The sequence below is a fragment of the Hippocampus zosterae genome, chromosome 4 (genome assembly GCF_025434085.1).
Source record: "Hippocampus zosterae strain Florida chromosome 4, ASM2543408v3, whole genome shotgun sequence".
Taxonomy (NCBI): domain Eukaryota; kingdom Metazoa; phylum Chordata; class Actinopteri; order Syngnathiformes; family Syngnathidae; genus Hippocampus; species Hippocampus zosterae.
Genome location: NC_067454.1, coordinates 19083873 through 19106158, shown reverse-complemented (window position 1 = coordinate 19106158; position 22286 = coordinate 19083873). Strand labels below are relative to the sequence as shown.

The window sequence follows — 22286 nt, the reverse complement described above, 5'->3', positions numbered from 1 at the left end:
AGATTAAAGGAAGTTTCCTCTTTATCCTGAGGGCTAGTTTCAAGGAAACAAAATGTCATAACATCGAACATAAGCACAAAAGGCGGCTTTCTCAGTGAGCTTGATCGATGGCGATGGAGAGGCAGTCAAAATATCGGAAAAGGAGGTTCTTGAATTTGCTCTCTGGGAAACAACTTGAAGTGTCCCTCGTCACTGCTGGTGCTGCAATCACAGCAGTGATGGGATAAGAGCAGTGGTCCAGTTTCGTGAAAAAGGCAGGATCTGATCTGAGCGCTTTCTCTTTCCAACGACAATAAAATGAAAACGATTAGAACACACCTAATTTTATTAAAATGCTATTTTTAAGTATTCGTTATGACCTGTTCACACTCTTTCTCGCATAATTCTGCACATAAGTGCCAAAGCGTGTTTGCTTCTTGTTGTTTCTAACTCCCATTTTAAAATGTATATCACATCACTGACACACAAATCAAAAGAGAATTACAGTTTAAACACTTGTAGGTTCAACCAGTCACACAATGTAAACATCAAATCTGGGTGGCAAATGGTGTTTTTCTGAGCTTTGTTCTGACATTGAATATACATAGAAGCATTTTAAAAATATATATATAATAATAATATTACTTTTTAATATCCAAATGAACAAGCCAACAAACTGAACCTTTGTTGGAGAGAATCACATTAGGTGAAGTGCCATGTTTTAGGTCTTGTTCATGCAGATCGTGCCGCATGTGTTTTGTATGTGTGTGTGCGTGTGTGTGTGTGTGTTCTTTTTGGCTGCTCCAGTGGCCAAGAGAAGAGCTGAGCTCGGGGTCGGGAATTCAATAGGGAAAGAATTTAATGGGGAACATCTGAAAGCTCGGCTTCCTACTGGGAGCCTCCTGTGATCTTTCAGCACAGCTGTATCTTCTCCAAAGTCACGAGCATGTGAGCAAACACACCTGCAGAAAGGCATGCTGGGAATACAGCCCAAAACACCCACACTGGGAGATTAATCTGGAACGTTTGCTATAAAGCTGTTTTAAGTTTGTGTTTGTAGATCTAGTGAACCCCCTTGCATGCTCACTAACCATTGCCACGGTGATTAATGTCCAGCCCATAAGGCTTAGAATTAATAATAATAATTAATAACAATCAATTTGATTTGCAATGTACTTGACATTACAAAATGCTACAGAGAATTTAAAGACAAAGTAAAAAACAGAAAAGGCTACAGCTGATAACTGGTGAAAATAAAAGCACACTTGGAGTCAGGAAAAAAGTTGAGGTCTAACATCTAAAATGAATGGAAAGGTTTTTAGCTTCCTTTTGAAGATCGTCAAAGTTTGAGGAGTCCTCAGGCACTCAGGGAGTGCATTCCAGAGTCATCGTGCCACAGATTTGGAAGGCCTTCTCTCCCATCATGATGACCTTAGTCCTTAGACCGGAGGCTCCTTGTAGAGTGACGTGGGCTGAAAAGCTTGCTCAGGTATAAGAGGGCATTTCCATGAACACACTTGTGGGTAGGAAGGTAGAGTTTCTAGTGGAATTGGGAGAAAGCAGGTAGCCAGTGGAGAGTCTGGAATAGGCGTAAACTGGTTGTATTTATGAGTCAGGATCCTGGCAGCGTAGTTTTGTATGCGCTGGAGTTTGAGACCCAGACAGGAAGTGAGATGCAGTAGTTCAGTCTGGATGAGATGAAGTCATGGACCAGTTTATTAGCATAAGACAAAGAGAAGAAAGGGTGGAGTTTGGCAGTGTTGAGAAGAAGGAAGGAAACTCAGGTGAGATGGCGGATGTGGGTGTCAAAGGAAAGATGAGAATCAAACCTGACACATAGATTTGTGGCAGTGGGGGAGAAGAGAATGTTGCGGCCAGAGATAGTGATGTTTGTAATGGGGAATGACTGACTTTGGCGCTCTTTAACTTGGATGTCAGCCATGGCTTCATCTCCTCCAGGCCAGAACTGAAAGCAGTTGTTGTGGCTGAGGGTGATAAGCGATAAGATGAGGGTGTCATCAACACAACAGTGATAGTAAACACCATGCCTGCTGATGAGCTGACCCAGGGGAAGCCTGTACTGTAATTGGTAAAAAGGACTGGCCCGAAAAATGAACCCTGTGGCACCCCACCCATGCGGCAGTGTAGGGTAAGCATCTTGAGTTCCCCTGGGATAGACACTCAGCTCTACCTGTGAGCTAAAACTGAAATCATTTGGAGATGGTTCCAGAGATTCTCACAAAGGACGGGGGCCGATGCAAAAGAAAATGGTGGTTCACAGTGTCAAAGGAAGCGGAAAGGGTGTAAAGTTGAGCTGCAACAACTATAACCTTAGAAATCTCCTGGGTATCTTGGCCGTGAAATAAGGCAGAACTGAAGAGAAAAGCTTATAATAGCAGCGATGAGTGGGTTTATGGCTGTGACTGGCTGAAATTGTTTCTCACTTTCAAAAGGGAAAGTGTGTCTCCCAGACGAAGCTCGCCCGAGACTATGAATTGGCAAACTCAACCATTTCGACAATATTCTGTAATGGCTACGAAATCATGGCAGAGTTCGAGGCCAACAGATTGAAAGATGATCGTAAATGGCTTTGGGGTGTGCCACATCCAGAACTGGAGAAGGGACATATCATTTATCATCATAGACTGAATGGTCATTTGTTGATTAATTAGTTTGAATATACATATTTTGATCAGTGTCTGTTCGATTTGCGGCAGACATGATTACACTGACTCGTGGTTTCTTGTACTACACTGAACCAACTGCCTGTTTCTAATTTTGCCGTAATTAAGCTACTATTTTCTCAAATGCATTTGGCCACATAAAGAAAATAAAAAAGTTTTCATGGTTCTGCACAGTTGTTCGCATTCAACATAATGCATAAGCAATATACAAATTGTAGATTTATTTTTACATATTTTCAAGTCATTCCAAATATGCAATGGGTGTATTGAAGGAGCAGGGGATGGGGGAGGCTGGCTCGGGACAGACCACTTGTGCTCGTCTTTACAACTGCAAAGCAGTGATTGACACATCTAACAGTTTTGAAAATTGACTTTAATTTAATCCACTTTAAAGATGAACCATAAAGTGGTGAAAGGAATAATTATGCCATGGAGATTGTGCATTTGTGATACGCGTGAATGATGTGACGTCATCCTTAGTACCAATCTCCATTAAATTGGTACCTCCTTCCTCAATGAAATTTCTAGCGAGTGGTGCTAGCATGTAAACAGAGGAGCCAGGAACGGACCAATTCCTGATGAGTCTCGCTGGAACGTGTATTTAAACTCAGAGTTAATTTTAAAATACACTGAATATGTTTTTAAAAGTATTTAAATACAGGATGACTATAGTTTATAATCACATCTGTCGTAATGTGGCTCAATGATTATAGCAAATATTTTCAAAAGTCTATACCGTTTCAAAACCTCTGTGAGGGTGGTCTGGAAAACCTGCAGGCTTGCAGACACGAAACTCATCCAGCATTAGAAAAGGATCCAGGTTCTCCAACTGGGAGAGACATTTGGGAATAAGGTCATGCCTAATAGAATGAAAGTTGATGTATTCAGAAAGTAGTGAAACTCAAAACATATTTATCATACGTACCTCTTTTCTACCAATGCTTCTGCGAACACGAGCGCCAACTCCCTCAGTCTGTTCGACACTCAGTACAGTTTTCTCCACTTTTCTCATGTTTATTGTGCTGTATAATAATAGTAGTATTACTATTATCATTATCACTCATAATTATAATCATAATACTAATCATATGAAGAAGAATAACAACAATAATAATATGTAAAACCATGACTGCTATATTCAAAATTTACATTGTAAATTTCCCGATAACAGTAACGTTATTATAAATGTGAATAATTGGGGGTTTGAAAATAATGGTACGAGTTCGAAGCTTGGCCCCCCTCTACTGTTTCTTTTGCACTGAATTTGTCACCAAATTAAATTAAAACCCTGACTTCAACCCTGACAACGGCTACCTGTTCCCATCTCACGAAATGTATTGGTATCTAGGAGTAAAATGTAGATCACAATAATACAGTACAATGAAGACTAACCAGCGGTAGGTTTAGAATAAACATATATTTTTTAATTAATCAGTTCAGCCGGAGTCAGCTGATCACTAAATTGCGTTCCAGTTACGCCATCGCCATGCTGTATTTTAAAATCATTATGGTGTTTGTGAATGCTCAACACGCGAAATCGATTCATGCATGTGATTTAAAGCAAAAACAAGAACAGATTACAACTGTCTTCACGAAATATTTTAAACTGCGTTTCCCATGTACGACGTGTTTGAAAATGAAGAGGAAAGTCGCATCCCGAAATTTGTTTGAAGCAGATTCTATATATTTCTAGACGTGAGCAAGCAATATTTAATTGTGCGGATATAATTTAATTCACACACTAACCTTCAAGATAGTGAATCCAAGTGTCTACGTTATTTTCTGTTTATTTGCACTCCCAAAACACGGAAGTCATTCGGTGGGCGTGGCTAATAATTACGGTGACGCAGCGATTTCTTGCCGAAAGAATTTAATCCCGCAGGATGTAAACATAAACAGAAATATAATCATCCAGCACAGTACGTGTAAATCGTATAACCATGGCAAATACTTCTAATATCTTTTCCATAATACTCTTCTGCAGAAGTATTCACACTTTGTAGTTAAATACAAGTACAGATGCTTAAAAAAACAAAACTAGAAGTGCTTCTTTCATTAAAACTCATTCACTCCCAAATACACATTTGTCTTTTCACACTCCACACGTTCAACCCCAGATACTTATTTTTTTAAGGGGTTCTAGAATTAGCTGAATGAGTTCTCCTGAAAAGTAGAAAAAAATACAGACTGAAAAGCACATAAGTGCACATTTAAAATGTATTGTTCAGGTACAAAACAATACCGCAAGCAAAATAGTTTATATAAAAAATTGTCTTTATTATTATTATGAGTGGGCAACTGGTTAGCACGTACGCCTCACAGTGCAGAGACACAGGGTTTGATTTCGGCCCCGGCATTGCTGTGTGGGGTTTCCATGTTCTCTCCGTGCCTGCGTGAGTTTTCTCCGGGTACTCTGGTTTCTTCGCACATTCTAAAAACATGCGTTGCAGCTCAATGGAATACTAATTGTCCCGATGTGAGTGTGAGCGCAAATGGTTGTTTGTTCATGTGTCCCACTGCAATCAACCAATTCAGGGTGTACCCCACCTGCTGCCAGGGGGAACCATAATTACAAGGTTGCCTGTGACATAACATTTGACACATTAGGTCTATCTAATTGAACAGTGAAAAATCACGTGTTCGAATGAGTATTTGTAACCTCTGTGTTGTGTATACTGTAAGCATTTGCATTGCATATTTCTGTCATGTGCAACAAAGTTGGGTGACAATTCAGATTTTCATCACACCATGAATTGGAAAAACTGCTTTTCATGCTTCAGTTACATAAAAGACAGCAAAGGACCACACCAACAACATGGACTGAGAAGTGACACTCACATTTGAAAGCAATGAAAAAAAAATCAATTACATTACATTGCCCAGAGATGTATGCCTTTTCTGAATGTGACCCAAAATCGTATGGATATCTTGAAATGTCATTCTTTTGCAAATGTGTTAAAAAGTTTATGCATGTGTTAAAAAGCGCATGCACAATGAGGCTGCTTCAGGTTAAATTTTACTGATATAAGCATAGATAATGAGAAGTTTAAAAAAAAACACACATAAATGGCAAAATAGGTTGTATGTCATGGTACATCGGTAATGTAAGGCTGACTGTGAAAGCTCTGCAAAAGGTCACCGATGTGAATCACTACCTTATGGGTCCCTTGAGGAACATGCTTGCACCCATGTCGTAGTTAGAGCCATAAAAGTCCTTGCATTTGCTGAATATATTCTTCAGTTTTAGATCTTCCGGCTCCCGGCTCAGTCACCTCCAAGTTGTTGTGATGGTGCAGGATGTGCTTGGCAATTCTCATACTGGCTGCCTGTCCACCTGCCAGGTTTACTGCATGAGGTCCAATCTGTCGGTGGGCAAGTGGAACAATGCACATGGATTCTATGCGATCTGTAAAGCAATTAAGGTATTGCTGAACATTCTAAAAGATTACCTGAAGAGCAGTGTACTGCCCCATCAAGTATAGAGGGCATCCCTCTGTCCACTGTAAACTCTCTGATATGCATGGCCAGCCATCAAGTACCTTTATGGGAACACATGTACAGTTGTTTTGTTTTGTTTTTTTGCAGTAGTTTGGCATTTGCAAATTTGTCTAGTCACAGATATTTGAGGGGGACCCACACACGGTAATTTATTGAAGAAACTGCATATTTACTGTTTTGTGCTCAGGACAAAGCAATGTTGAATATTAAAAAAAACTGCTTTAGCGTCTTCTGGCGGCATCTACAGGTAATTACAAATCTTTTTTGGGTAGGCGTCAATTACTAGCTTTAGGATAGTTCTGTAAACTAAGTTATTATTAGTGTCATGTTTGGAAAGGCATCCTTGCTAGGAAAAATCACTATTAATTGACACCCGTTAAAAACATATATCATTGCCCATATCAATAGCTTAACCTAAACAGTAAAATACCACAAACTACGATCCCATGTCAGTTTATCATTTCAAAACGGACATAATCCTGAAATATAATGACTTATACCCGCGCTGCAAGAAGGAGAGATACCGACGCTCGTTCCTACCGACTGCTGTCAGGCTGCTGAATAAAAATAGCAACAGTAATATTAATAATAATTAATTGATGTGAAAACTGTTACGAACTCGGGTAAACCGAGTTAGGGAGGGGGATCCAAAAAACGTAGACAAAAACAAGGTCTCCGAAGTAAGACAATTTAATGTCCAAACCGAAAATAAGCGAGAACATAAAGCGCTGGTCCACAATTAGGACCAGGAGGTAAATCAAAAACGACTAACAAAAAGGTGCTTGCACAAAAGAGCAAGAAAAAGAAAGTAAAGCCCACAAACTACGAACGAAAAACAATGTAACACTTTGTACACGCAAGAAAAGCCAGATCATCAAAACAAAATGGTACTCACACACAAACTTGGTACCGAGACGACACGCGAAAACACGACGAGGTCAAAAGCCACTAGTCAATGAGCAATGAGATAAGCAATGCCAAAAACAATACTCCCACAACAGGTGTCGAACGTAGGAGTCCTTAAATAGTGTCTCTATAGATTAATGATTGCCAGCAGGTGTGCTAGAGAGACCGCTCCTGCCACCTGCTGGACAGACCGAAAAACCGAAATGTGACAGTACCCCCCCCCCCCCCCCCCCTCAACGGACGCCTCCTGGCGGACCACCCGGATTCGACGGGTGCGCTCCATGGAATGCCCGAAGCAGGGACGGGTCTAAGATCCAGGAGCCGGGGACCCACTGCCGATCCTCTGGGCCGTAGCCTTCCCAGTCAACCAAATACTGAAAACCCCTACCCCTGCGCCGAGAGTCCAAGATTTCGCGCACGGTGTACACTGGTTCACCGTCAACGATTTGTGGAGGAGGCGGCGGCGTGGGCGGAGGAGCCAGGGGACTGGTGGCCACCGGCTTCAACAGGGAAACATGGAACACGGGGTTCATGGTGGGCGGCAGTCGGAGCTTGACGGAGACGGGGCTGAGGACCGATTCCACCTCGAACGGTCCAGTGAAGCGTGGCCCCAACTTGCGAGATCTACCTGCGAGTCGTAGATCCTTAGTTGCCAGCCACACCTTCTGTCCCACCTGATAGCTGGGTGCTGGGCGACGGTCAGCGATCTGCCGGTTCCGCTGAGCCGTGCGTGACAGTGCTGCTCTGGTCTCCTTCCATACGCGATGGGCCCGTCGTAGATGCAGCTGTATGGAAGGGAGTTCCACCTGACCCTCCTGAGAAGGAATCAGAGGAGGTTGATAACCATATGCTGCCATGAAAGGAGACCGACCGGTCGCTGATGAGACGAGGGTGTTGTGGGCGTATTCCACCCAAGGCAGGTGGAACGACCACAAGGAGGGGCGATCGAGGCAAACGCAGCGCAGAGCTGCCTCCAAATCTTGGTTCATGCGCTCCGTTTGACCATTGGACTGTGGGTGGTATCCGGAAGACAGACTCGCCGTGGCCCCCATGGCCTGGCAGAAACGTTTCCATACCCTGGAGATGAATTGAGGGCCCCGGTCTGACACAATGTCCACCGGAATTCCATGAAGACGGAAGACGTGTCTCACTAGGAGGTCGGCGGTTTCCTGAGCAGAGGGCAGTTTGGACAACGCAACAAAATGGGCAGATTTAGAGAAGCGGTCAACTATGGTGAGTATGACGGATTTTCCCCGGGAAGGAGGCAGGCCGGTGACAAAATCCAGGGAAATGTGGGACCATGGTCGAGAAGGGGTAGGCAGCGGTTGCAGCAAACCAGCCGGCAGTTGGTGGGACGCCTTACTGCATGCGCAGGTGGAACAGGCCTTGATATAGTCCTGGGTATCCTTGCGTAGCTCCGGCCACCAAAACCGCTGCGACACGAGGTCCAAGGTCCGGTTCACCCCTGGATGGCATGCCACCTTAGAAGTGCCACCACTGTAACACCTCTGCGCGCAGAGGTGGGGGCACAAACAGTCTCCCGGTCGGACAACCAGCCGGGACTTGAACTCCGTTCTGGGCCTCCTTGACCTTACATTCGACGGCCCACCTCAGTGCCCCCACTATACAATGGTCCGGAACAATGCTTTGGGGTTCGTTGTCCCTCTCCGCAGGGTCATGGATGCGGGAGAGGGCATCCGGTTTAATGTTCTTTGAGCCCGGGCAGTAGGTGAGCGTGAAGTTGAAGCGAGTGAGGAGAAGCGCCCACCGTGCTTGGCGGGAGTTTAGTCTCTTGGCTGACCGGATGTAGGCAAGATTCTTGTGATCAGTGTACACCGTGAATGGCTCTTCAGTACCTTCGAGCCAATGTCGCCATTCTTGTAATGCCAAAACGACGGCTAGCAGTTCGCGGTTCCCCACGTCGTAGTTGGCTTCTGCTGGGCTGAGGCGACGAGAGAAGAAGGCGCAGGGGAGAAGTCTTTGGTTGACTGGGGATCGCTGCGATAAGACGGCCCCCACGCCGGATTCCGACGCGTCCACCTCAACGACGAACGGATAGGAGGGGTTAGGATGCTGTAATACTGGAGGGTTCATGAAGGCTTTCTTTAATTCGGCGAACGCGTGGTCAGCATCAGTGTCCCACCTAAAGGGGATCTTGACAGAGGTTAACCGGGTCAGAGGCAGGGCTTTCTGGCTGTAGTTGCGAATGAAGCGACGGTAAAAATTAGCGAAACCTAGGAAACGTTGCAACTGCTTTCTATTGGTCGGAGTGGGCCAGTCTACTACGGCCTTAACTTTGGCTTCGTCAGCTCTCAGCTGACCCTTCTCGATAATAAAACCCAGAAAAGAGATGGACTCAACGTGAAACTCGCACTTTTCTGCTTTTACGAATAACCGGTTTTCTAGTAGACGCTGCAAAACCAGCCTGACATGGTGTTGATGTTCTGCTAGAGTCCGAGAAAAAATTAAGATGTCATCTAAATAAACAAAACAAAACAGGTTCAGAAAATCTCTTAATACGTCATTAATGAGACACTGAAATACCGCGGGCGCGTTCGTTAGCCCAAATGGCATGACCAGGTATTCGAAGTGCCCTAATGGGGTCTTGAATGCTGTTTTCCATTCGTCCCCCTCACGAATACGGACCAGATGGTAAGCGCTTCGTAAATCGAGTTTGGAGAATATAGTGGCGGATTGGAGGGGGGCGAACGCTGAATCTAATAACGGAAGTGGGTATTTGTTCTTGATGGTGATTTCGTTCAGGCCCCGATAATCAACACACGGGCGTAATGTCTTGTCTTTCTTCTCAATAAAGAAGAATCCGGCCCCCAGTGGGGATTTAGACGGCCGAATGAGGCCAGCCGCGAGTGAACTATCAATATATTCTCTCAGCGCCTCTTGTTCCGGCTGAGAGACCTGATATAAACGGGAATTCGGGAGTGGGGCGTTATCTATCAGGTCGATGGCGCAGTCGTACGGCCGGTGAGGCGGCAATGACTGGGCACGGTCTTTACTAAACACTGGGCGCATGTCATGGTAAATACGCGGAACTTTGTCCAAACAAATAATTTCTGGTGGCTCGTTACGGGTCGGCCCTCTCTTTTCTGCCGCCGAGCGCAAACAGTGAGTATAGCAAAATGCGCTCCAACTCGATTGCCGGACGTTCCCAGGAAATGACAGGGTTGTGTTCGCGCAGCCACGGCAACCCCAACACTAACGGTACCGATCGAGACCGCATGAGATAGAATCTACGGTATTCAATGTGATTGCCTGATAATTTTAGTTTCACCGGCGCTGTGATCTCTTTCACTTCCGCCAGGAGTCGCCCGTCAAGATCGTGAACCCGCTTTGTCTCTCTTAGGACCTCAACCTGGCAACCAGTTCCTTAGCTAGGCTGGGGTCTACAAAACAATTGTCCGCCGCAGAGTCCACCAAAGCCCGAACAGAAATGACCCGTAACGGACCATAAAGAGTTCCGTCCAACTCGAGTCTTGGTGGATGTCCCGGATGGACCTCCTCCCGTCTCGACTCACGTGGCGCAGTATCGGGCACAAACTCACAGTTTTCGGGGCGCCCGGACGGGCGGGACGGTGTCAAGGAACAGTTGGAAGCCCGGTGTCCAGATTGGCCGCAGTAGAAGCAGGCTCGATCCCGAATCCGACGCTCTCTCTCCGCTGGTCCCAGGCGTCCGCCTCCCAGCTGCATGGGCTCCTCCTCTGCGTCGGCTGGATCGGAACACGAATGACGCTCGGGTCCGGGTGGTCGCCAGGACTCGTGCTCAGCCGGCCGACGACCCATACGTCGGGGTGGGACACGGGTAGTTCCTCGCTCTTCCGTACGTTCCCTCTCACGCTCCCGCATGCGGTTGTCCACAATGAGGGCCAAATCGATGAGCTCCTCCAAGTTGCGGCTATCGTCGCGGGTTGCCAGCTCGTCCTTTAACGCCGCACTTAACCCGCGGCGAAACAAACCACACAGGGCGCGGTCCCCGTAACCGCTACGGGCGGCCAAAATGCGAAAAGAGATGGAGTATTCGGCAACGGATTGTCGTCCTTGCCGAATAGCTAATAGCCGACCTTCGGCCTCCCTTCCCATAACCGGATGTTGAAATACGCGCCGGAACTCGGCGACAAACTCTGGGTAGGAAGACCGAAGCCCGGGTTGAGCATTGCTGATCTCTACTGCCCAAGACGCCGCCTGACCAGTCAACAGGCTCATAATGAACGCCACCTTCGTGCTATCTTTCTCGTACGTAGCTGGTTGTTGGTCGAATATCAGAGAGCACTGGTGTAAAAATTGCTTGCAGAGAGCCTGTTCTCCCCCGTAGCGAGGGGGGTGGGGGAGATTGGGCTCTCGCCCCATGATCGGGGAAGAGGGTGTCCCGGATGAAGCCGCCGGGACCCTTGGGGGTGGCGTTTCTCGGGGGGTCGCGTGTTCCCCTTGGGAACACAATATCTCCAGCCGCTGGGCTAGGACGGCGACTGCCTCCCGGAGCTCCGAGAGCTCCTGTCGTTGCTGGCCCACTAATTGCCCCTGGCTGGTCAAGGCGGTCATGATCTTGTTAATGTCTACAGGATCCATTATGGTGGGAGTATTCTGTTACGAACTCGGGTAAACCGAGTTAGGGAGGGGGATCCAAAAAACGTAGACAAAAACAAGGTCTCCGAAGTAAGACAATTTAATGTCCAAACCGAAAATAAGCGAGAACATAAAGCGCTGGTCCACAATTAGGACCAGGAGGTAAATCAAAAACGACTAACAAAAGGTGCTTGCACAAAAGAGCAAGAAAAAGAAAGTAAAGCCCACAAACTACGAACGAAAAACAATGTAACACTTTGTACACGCAAGAAAAGCCAGATCATCAAAAACAAAATGGTACTCACACACAAACTTGGTACCGAGACGACACGCGAAAACACGACGAGGTCAAAAGCCACTAGTCAATGAGCAATGAGATGAGCAATGCCAAAAACAATACTCCCACAACAGGTGTCGAACGTAGGAGTCCTTAAATAGTGTCTCTATAGATTAATGATTGCCAGCAGGTGTGCTAGAGAGACCGCTCCTGCCACCTGCTGGCCAGACCGAAAAACCGAAATGTGACAAAAACAACTGTAAATAGCACTGCAATGTATCAATTTTGTATTTATATTGCACTTAATTGAATGGTGTTTGTTTGTTTTTTCTTCTTTCTGCCTATATTCTTGCTGCTGGAGGCTGTAAATTTCCCCAGTGTGGGACAAATAAAGGATATCTTATTATCTTATTATTGTTATCTTACTAATGGTTTGATTTTCGCACCTCAGGCAAAGACGAACAACCCAATCTAAAATTAGCTCCTCCTTCAATATGCAAAGATGTTAGAAGAGTGGTGATGCATCATTTCACTACAGTTCCTTCATGCCAATTCTTTTTCATTAGCAGGGCTTTAGAGGTAACTTGTGGCATCTTAGTGTTGCAGAAAATGTGACAAATAATATGCAGATTCCTGCAATGGCTGATGGCAGGGTCCCCAGGAAAAAAAAAGGAAAAACAAAAAAACTATGATGTCTCTGGTTTCCTCACCTGAATAGGGAATTCATTCATCACTTCAGAAAGCAAAGGGTCCTGTTTGACATCAAGTTTACACCCAGTGGCCAACCAAATCGTATCTCCTGTCCAAAGGTCTCCATCGCTGAGGGACAACCTCCAGGCCTGATTCTTATAGCACCAGTTGGCTTCCCTCACCTGACCAAAGATTCACACTTCAGTTTCTGAGCAATGTAGCATTATAGAGTACCAGAGGTGTCAAATCCAGGTCCAGAAAGTTAAAGTTTTGCTACAGTTTGATGTAAGCCAAGGGTGCTTCTACTCAACAGGAAGGTAAATGAGCTTGTTAGAGACGAAACATCTGTGGCAGGGTTTTTTTTTTTTTTTTTTGGACCTGGATTTTACACCTTTGTACAGTACTATGCATCAGGAGTCATGTGTGAACATTCCTTCTCCATCTTGCTGATACATTTTCAACAATAGAATGCCTAAAACCTTCTTCCAGAATGTCTTCCCAGAAGAGTGTAAATTGTACATCCAAAAGAGGGACCCAAATTTTGTTGTATTTTCCCTTCTTTTAAGTGCCTGTGTACTTTTTTCCTTACTGTGAACATCCTGTGATCTTGTCACTCTCTATTGTAGGTTCTGTCCCAGCGGTTCTCAAAATTTGCAGTTTACATACCACCAGTGGTTTGCGCACTTTGCGACTCCTCATCGCTCTCTCCCATTAGTTACAATACAATCTCACACCAGTATTAACGTCCATGCAATTTACCTGACAATACGTCTTCACAGCCACCTGTCCTTTCAAAATAAATGGCTGTAATTGGATGTAGGCCTCTGGGGTGACGGCACCTCCTTTCCTTGCCTGACGAATCATAGCCAGTCGCTTGTGAAGACTTCTCTCATTAAAGAACTGCCTGAGGAAGGCTTGGCCATCCATCTTGATGCCATGCTCCACATGGGAGTAACGACCCACCAGGCTCTCCACATCACCCGCATCAAACTGCTTCAACTGTGAGACACACGTTAAAAAAAATATCAGCTCAGGAGAGTCATATCTGCAGTGGAAGTACACATACTTTTTATTAAAGTACTACAGTTTTCAGTGAGTACGGTTGCCACCTTTACAAATGTGTAATATTATGTTAATAGACCTGGAGGTGCTTTCTCATGACCCATGTCACATGACTGGCCCCATTCTGCAGTGCGATGGAGACGACATGAGCGCTGGTCAGACCTCCACCAACGACCATTACTCTCTGGCCTGCCTCACACACCACACACGGCCCTAGAAACATATAGGGATGCAATATTCTGAGAAGAAAGCCTCTTCAAAACAAACAAACCACAAAAGGACAACAAGTACAGTGATATTTGGGGTTTCCCATTTGCGGATGTTGTCATTTATACCTTTAAAAAAAAAAAAAATAAACTATTCTCTGCTACCGCGCACCTAGTGAGGATCAAGCGGTTCGGAAAATGAATGAATGAATGAATGAATGAATATTCGCTGTTATTTACGAAAAAATAATCGTCTGTCGGCTGTTTGCGTGATAGCTAAGCTACAAAAGTACTAAGATGACGCCATCGCCTGAAATATTGGTGTTGTGGTTTTTCTTGGGTGCCATTCATTCATTTGTGGTGTGTTCTTTTTTTTTTGGGGGGGGGGGGTCCTGATATCCTGTTTGTTCGCGGTCCTAGTTGTAGTGAGTAGTCTCTGCTTCTCTCACAATGCAGCTTTTATTAGCCAGAGGAGTGCATTTATTCCTGTGCATAAATGCCAAGAGGTGAGTTTAACACAGCGCTACTGTTTGTATTAAGTGCTAGTGTGCATATTTGTTTGCCCATTTGGGAAATCCAATTGGTGGCTCAGCGATTTCAGAATTGCCGACAATTTTTTTTTTCAACCTGACCTCCATTCGTCAACGAAAGCTGGGATTGTGCTTCAAAAACAATGTTGCCGTGGCATCTCAGTTTCAAGCAACTGCTGAATTGAGTTGAAGAGCATCATTTGGACAAAAGTAGTCCTTTGCCATCCTTTTGTGATATCTATAGGAACATACAGTACAGCATAAACCTTATTAGTTAAATTAAAATGATTTACTAATTTGTTTTGCCTCTGTCCATAAATAGCAGGGGATCGCTGCACTGTACAATATAGAAAATCCGCTTGCAAATATGGGAATGCCTCTCTTGTGGTACGTTTGTGATCATGTTCTAATCTAAATCATTTTGTTATACTATCTTTTAGTGAAAGTACTAGAGTGACTCCAACTAGCGGAAGCTAATTTATCATGTTTTGTAACATACTTGGGCAAAATAAATGAGTAATTCTGGGAAAAGGCAATTATCCTTACTAGTCTTTTGGACAAAATCCTCTTGTGTGAGACTGTCAGTGTCTTGAGAGTTTTGCTGTGTTCTTGATAAAGCGTGCATGAGGTGCACAGTGTGTTGCAGGTGCTCTTCTGAATAGCTCTCCTCGATATCAGTCACCCACTGCGGGATGTTTGCCATCTGGGCGCGGGTGGGCCCTGTTGCCATAACCACCCGATGAGCTTTGAGCATGGCGCCATCTTCAAGTTGGACTTGGAAATATTTGACTCTTTTCTTCCGCCTCCCACCTCCTTGTCTTAAAGCCTCTTCATGTGTTGTGCTGTCCTCTTGGCACATTTGCTCGCCTTCAGTCACTGTGGTGATGCGAGTAACAGTTCCCTTCACAAGCACTTTGTTCAAGTTATATCTCTCCACCTGTAGATTCACATCCATCTGGTGAAATAACTTGTCATAACTTGAGCGCTAACTTCATTCCAAAACAATCTTTCCAGCCAGTTTAGAGTCTTTAACGAACGGAGGATGCATGTTTTTGGAATCTTGGAGAAAGTTGGAGCACTTAAAGCCATGAACATGCAAACTCCACACAGGAGGCGGAGCTGGAATCGAACCCGGTACCGCTGCACTGGGAAGCTGACGTGCTAACCACTGGGCTATCGGGCCGCCGAATTTGGCACATGTTTATATAATATTATAACTGCGGGATTAAAAGAGCCAAATTGGGCAAAATACCTAAACCAGCACTGGGTGCAAAGGCGACCGATTCAATGCCCGTTTATTTATATCCAGCACATTGGGCTGAGGATTTGACCTTGCATATTGGGTCAAAATTTTGATCCAACAAGCTTGTAAAATCTACCCATACAGGCGAATTAAAGCTACCGATAATTGGGTTGGTTATGAGTAGACAGAAAATTTTATTAAGAATAATATACCGGTAATTTTATGATCAACATTTTCAAAGAAGAAGAAGGAGAAGAAACTTTGGCCAATCAGGGGTCGCCAGAGCGTGTTTTAACAGCCGATGCCCACATTTCCCTGACACACTCGTCCTGACGTTACATTGAATTTACTTCAACTTCATTACACAACAAAACTGTCCATAATGGTCAACTGCTTCAGCTCCTTGGCCCACTCAAATTTAGTCTTCAACCCATTAGGCCAAGTCAAAAATAATTAACCCAAGCTTGGGTAAAAGTAATCCAGTCTGCTCAAAATCAACAGCGACCTAGAGAGCGGGTTACCATTTTCAAGCGTGTTGGCAAAGTTATTAGCCGTACAAGTTTGAATAGCAAAATAACTGTTGGTGTCCGTCCCTCATTCAGCTCGGGTCCTCTACCAGAGGCCAGGAAGCTTGAGGGTTCTGCGCAGTATCCTTGCTGTTCCCAGCACTGCACATTTCTGGACTGAGATGTCCGATGTTGTTCCCGGGATCTGTTGCAACCACTCATGTAGTTTGGGGGTCACTGCCCCGAGTGCTCCGACCACCACAGGCACGACTGTCACCTTTACCTTCCAGGCTCTCTCCAGCTCCTCTCTGAGCCCTTGGGATTTCTCGAGTTTCTCATGTTCCTTCTTCCTGATGTTTCCATCACTTGGGACCGCTACATCCACTACAACGGCTTTCCTCTGCCCTTTATCTATGATCACGATATCTGGTTGGTTCGCCATTACCATCTTGTCAGTCTGAAGTGGCTGATCTCAAGAAGTCCTATCAGTGGCTAGAGAGGGCTGGCCTGAAGGACAGCACAGAGGCACTCATCCTGGCTGCTCAGGAGCAGGCCTGGAGCACCAGAGCCATCGAGGCCCAGATATACCACAGCAGACAAGACCCAAGGTGTAGGTTGTGCAAAGAGGCACCTAAGACAATCCAACACATAACTGCAGGGTGTAAGATGCTGGCAGGGAAAGCCTACATGGAACGCCATAACCAGGTGGCTGGCATAGTCTACCGAAACATCTGTGCGGAGTATGGACTGGAAACCCCAAGGTCAAAATGGGAAACACCTCCGATGGTGGTGGAGAATGACAGAGCGAAAATCCTGTGGGACTTCCAGATCCAGACTGACAAGATAGTAATGGCGAACCAACCAGATACCGTGATCATAGATAGATCACAGCAAGGATACTGCGCAGAACCCTCAAGCTTCCTGGCCTCTGGTAGAGGACCCGAGCTGAATGAGGGACGGACACCACCCGAGGGGTGAGATGAGGTTTTTTTATATACAGTGCACTCCGCTTAATAGAACACCATTGGGCCGAAGCGCTTCTGTTCTACTAAGCGGAGTTTCTATTAACCGGAGATGGTCATCAGACACGTCGACGACCAAGTTATGCACGCAGAAAAACCCCTGCTGACGAGTTAGAAGAGATATTTCGACTGTGGACGTCCATATCTTTAATCAAACAACACTGCTTCAGTCAAACATCTCAAATCACGAGAAAAATTTCGTTACTTTTGTCTGGAAACAGGAGTCCGTAATTTTGCGGTTGACTTCCCTCTCAATGCGCTGGATAAGAGGGAAGTCCTGGAAACCGCGGGCGTACCTTCTGAGAATCCGGCAATGCATCGTATCGTCTGAGTATGTCCTTCTTATCCGCAGGTGATAGCCCTCGTCTCTTGAATGAAGTTGAAGCCATTGTGACGTGCGTGTGTCTATGTGTGGAGTGACGCGTGCTACCTGTTATACGGCTAGAACTACACATTGCGCAACATTGTATGGCGTAATCGTAGGCGCAACAGCATAGCAGTGGTATCGCGTTTTCTCGCGATAGTGGTATCGCGATTGCTACACTTCGAAAACCACTAGTTTACAATTTTCATTGCTTACGGCCTGTTCTATTAAGCGGAGATCTGTTCTACTAAGCGGAGTATCTTTATAGGAAATTGCATTAGGCAAATCCGTTCCAGAGCCTTTTGCTCTATTAAGCGGATTACTCTATTAACCGGAGTTCTATTAAGCGGACATATATATATATATATATATATATATATGTGTGTGTGTGTACCCTTAAGTGATCATATCCGAAGAATGACAAATGATGGATTTGTTCCCCCTTCAAATGTCATGATTTGTCAGAGCAATTACATTTTGAAGGGTTCCCATAGAAAGCGAGTTCATAAAAATAAAAGTCGATGAAGACATCACTCACACCAAAAATATAGTCAATGGATAGCAAGGTTAGACTCATGTTAAGAACGAGAGAACAATGGCCAGCCACAACAACAGCGGGAACCAAAATGCAAACATAAAAATGCAAATATACATTGCCACGATTCGGTTTAGGGACCAACAGGTGGCAGTGTAGCGCTCCCCTGGCAGCTGCACACCTGTTGGTCATAGGTAATCAGGCCTATAAAAGGACTCCTGCCCGCACACTCGGTGTCGGGTCATTGTTGCTTTGCTACGGTCATGTCTGTTTGAGTCATGTTTTGGTTGTTCTGTTTTATCTTCAGTCATGATTTTTGTTTGCTGCTTTGGAGTTTGTTTGCTTAGGATTTAGTTTTCTGTGTTTTATCAATACACATCTTCAAATACACCCTGCTCCTCTCTCCTGCCTGCTTTTTGGGGTCCACCACCACCATGCAAAGTGACATACATGACATGAAAATATCAAAACTAATAAATAAATATCCTGAAAATGCAAGATTTTATGCTGAGAACTTATATTATATATTCATGTGTGGATACAGGACACAACTTTTTAATTAGTCACATTCAAAGTTAATTCAACACGCCATGCTGAAAAGACACCAACACACACTATATATATTCCAGACAGTCCAACCTGATCTTTAAAGAAATCCACGCTGAGGTCAGTTCCTGGCAGACTGAAGGACAAACTATTCTTGAGATTGGAGAAGACATTTAGACATTTTCTCTCTTTCCTGCCGAGCCGCGTGTCATTGAAAAAAGCGTTGTCATCCAGAATGAGCACCCGGTCTGGGAGACTATGAAGCTCAGTCGAACGATTGTGCTTTAACACAAACTCCTGCAGTGCTTTCTGAACAAAACAAAAAAAATCACATACATGCACATTAACGCCTTGTCTGGATATCAGATTTTGTTTGTGTGTGTTTCTACCTTGTTGACAGAGTCCGTGTGCACCAGTGTGTGTGAGCGCAAATGGGGGATATTTAGTGCTGTGAATTGACTCTTCCACAAAGAAATCCACTCGCCATAGGCGTCAACCACTTGCAGATTGATGTCTGGCGGACGAATGCCGCCTTCTGCACGTGTGGACTTGGTGAAGTGCCCTTCTCCTGTATGCTCTGCTGAAACATAAAAGGGGTCGTTCAGGGTTATCGCTCACACAAACGTTCGCTATCATACTCTACTGAAATGCTGTCACATGCACTATGGAAACATGAAACACACCAGTGAAAACTAAAAACAACCGGAACACTCATACATACTCCTGAAAAGCTTTCACACATTGCACTGGACTGAAATTTGTTTTGGCTCACAAGCGACTGTCACATTGAAACTCTCAGGTTCACCACTAGAACGCTCTCTCATGCATGACTGTAAAGCTCTCATATGCACGCCTGAAACACTTTCACAGCCAATAAATACTATTGTTTTGCTCACACACACACAAACACACGCGCGCGCAAACACACACACACACACAAACACACACACGCACACACACACATGCACACACACACACACACACACACACACACACACGCACACACTGTTCCAGTGCGGGATGGGTGAAGGTTTGACTCACGTCTTGGATTTGAATTGTGTTTGGGGTACGAGGGTGACAGCATGCTGGCCAGGGTCAAGGCGTGAGGCCCACCCCCAATGATCAACACGTCCAGCATCGCCATCTGATGCAGGAAGACATCCCCTAAATAAGCTATGCATCGAAGCCATGCAAGAACTATGTATACCCCAGGCATTCCAAAATTGGATTTGAAAAATGAACCTTTTTTTTCTGGGAGTAATTATTTATCTTCTTCAAGAGAAAAAAAGCAATAAACGATCATATAATTTGATGAATCCAGTTCAGCAATCAATCATGACATTTTTTAAAACAATATTTTTCGTTGTTTTTGACACAACCCTGTCAGATACTTAGGCACCTGAAAAACTTATTTAAAAAATTGCTGAATCAATTATTCACAATGAATTAAAGAAAGTAAAGTTGCATTTGCGTGCAAATGCTGTACTGCGACAGTGCTACAAATCAGGGTCACTGTAATAGTTTTTGCTCAAGGATCAATGCCAGTTTTTGTAACTTGGTTACATAGTAAAAACAATGAAAAATGTTGTCCAAATCTGGAATCACCCACATAACACTCAAAGTAAATTGATAAGTTTACATTATTTATCACAAATGCCTTTCTGCTATAAGTGACTTATTTTACAGTGCTCATTTTAGGCCTAGAACAACAGTAAATACAGTAGGTGCTGGAGCCAGTGGGTTATGTGTATTTGGATATTACACATAATGAATAAAAATGTATAACATAAGGCGAGGTCACACAACATGTACCGTCTTATAATTACTTATTTCGTATTTCTGTGAGTTTAGCATTTTAAAAATACATAATTGCAAACATTCATAGCACCATGAGGATCAAATCCAAGTCTTTTTACACAATTCTGTTTGTAACCCCTGACTACAAGATCAAAGATACTCTCAAGTAATAAAATGAGTCACTTTTAATCAGCAGTACATCCTGAAACATGCGGAATTAATTGACTTACTGTACCTAGTAGGGCTTGGAAGGTCCGCTTTTGCTCTTTTCACCAATGTTTTGGTGTCCCAGCTGCTGTGAGGACATGAAACTTTGCGACAGCGCCATATGCTTTTCATGTAACTCAATCCAAACACACATTTAGCCGTCTGGTCCAGGGATCCCTAGAAATAGCGTCAGTGTCTAAATCGGGGGTCGGCAACACGGGGCTCCAGAGCCGCATGCGGCTCTTTAGCGACATCTAGTGGCTCCCTGGAGCTTTATAAAAAATGTTTGAAAATGAAAAAATATTTTGATAGTAGGCTAATATAGCTAAAATAGATATAGATACATGTTGCAGCTCCGAAAAAGGAGAGCTGTGGTGTTGCTTTTTTAAAACGTACACTTTATCTATGCTTTTAACAGTCTCAACAAACACAGACACATCTACTTCAAACTCTGTTCTCTTCAACTTGAGAGGCGTTCAAAGACAGCCTCCGAAAAACGGAAATCCATGATCACTTCACTGACACTAAGAAAAGCGAAAATAATGCACCAAAACAAAAAATAAAGCGAGGAAATCACAAAATAAATTCTGGGGAGTTTGTGAACACACAAACAAAGGAATGAATAACAAACAATTCTGAGACAGTAGAGTCTCCTACATATATACAGCATGTGTTTCCTTAATTGTCAGTTTTATAGATGGCTCTTATTTTTTTGCGGCTCCAGACAGATTTTTATGGCTCTTTCAACATTTTGCGTTGCTGACCCCTGGTCTAAATATATAGTCAATGTCTGTGAGTACCTCGGAACTTGATCATCGTTATCTTTTATGTACATCTTTGGAGATACGTGAACACCAAAGTGGAGCTTTGAATATCAGTAGATGATGTCTTACTGTAAATGGGAAACTGAATATTTTTCTATAAAATTGAGATCCAGTAAAAGGTCCATGTGCCAATGTGCTCTTTGCCTTCACCCGTAAAACAAATCACTTGTAGAATGACAAGGGTGCGTAAGAAGAATGACTGTGCCTTTCTAGTATTGTTTTTTTTACCCCCACGACTTTTCGTACACTACTGTGCTGCATTGGTGACTCAAAAGGCCCCTATTTTCGTGGCCAAGACAAGATTTTCACAGAGCATAGTCCCGCTGTGTGCATGTTGGAGTTTTCTTACTTTTGGTATTTTGTTTGACTCGCACAAATAAGAGTGGGTGTTTGCGCCGTTGTAGGATGAGACATAACTGACTCTTAGTGACTCCCTTTAGTCCCTTTAAAATCAGGACGGCCGAAGCGCACGCAGTGTTTGACATTGTGGAAGCAGAAATTGCTAGGGTCACTGGTGTATGAGATTGTTATTAGGGTGACATGGGAGTGAATTTTCACTCCCATCACACAGAAAAAAATTCCCTTCAGTCTTGAATAGTTGTGAAAACCAAGAAACTTTTGGCCATGACTGTGCAGTAAGGGCGGCACGATGGTCGACTGGTTCGCACGTCGGACCTCAAAGTGCAGAGATGCAGGATTCGATTTCGCCTCTGGCCTTCTGTGGAGTTTGCATGTTCTCCTCGTGCCTGTGTGGGTTTTCTACGGGGACTCCAATTTCCTCCCACATTCCAAACACATGCATGGAGCACTCTCAATTGTCCGTAGGCGTGAT

At 44.4% G+C, this 22286-nt stretch overlaps 2 protein-coding genes across 2 annotated transcripts in view; both read right to left on the bottom strand.

Annotated features, from left to right (window-relative positions):
• Positions 1-4536, bottom strand: part of pir (pirin) — an 11722-nt gene extending 7186 nt beyond the window's left edge. The window contains exons 1-3 of the mRNA XM_052063337.1: positions 4410-4536; positions 3589-3685; positions 3400-3492 (exon numbers count right to left, since the gene is read on the bottom strand). Of these exons, the coding sequence (XP_051919297.1) occupies positions 3400-3492; positions 3589-3675 (180 nt within the window). The 5' untranslated portion in view covers positions 3676-3685; positions 4410-4536. The remainder of the gene's footprint in view (positions 1-3399; positions 3493-3588; positions 3686-4409) is intronic.
• A 1324-nt stretch (positions 4537-5860) lies between these two features.
• On the bottom strand, positions 5861-19764 carry zgc:113276 (uncharacterized protein LOC553748 homolog). Its single transcript, XM_052064083.1, has 10 exons — positions 19668-19764; positions 19016-19206; positions 18720-18935; positions 15268-15347; positions 14990-15201; positions 13754-13887; positions 13372-13611; positions 12633-12794; positions 6113-6202; positions 5861-6025 (listed from the first exon to the last, which is right to left on the bottom strand). Exons 1-10 carry the CDS (start codon positions 19762-19764, stop codon positions 5861-5863), a joined length of 1587 nt encoding a protein of 528 aa, XP_051920043.1.
• Positions 19765-22286: the final 2522 nt, after the last annotated feature.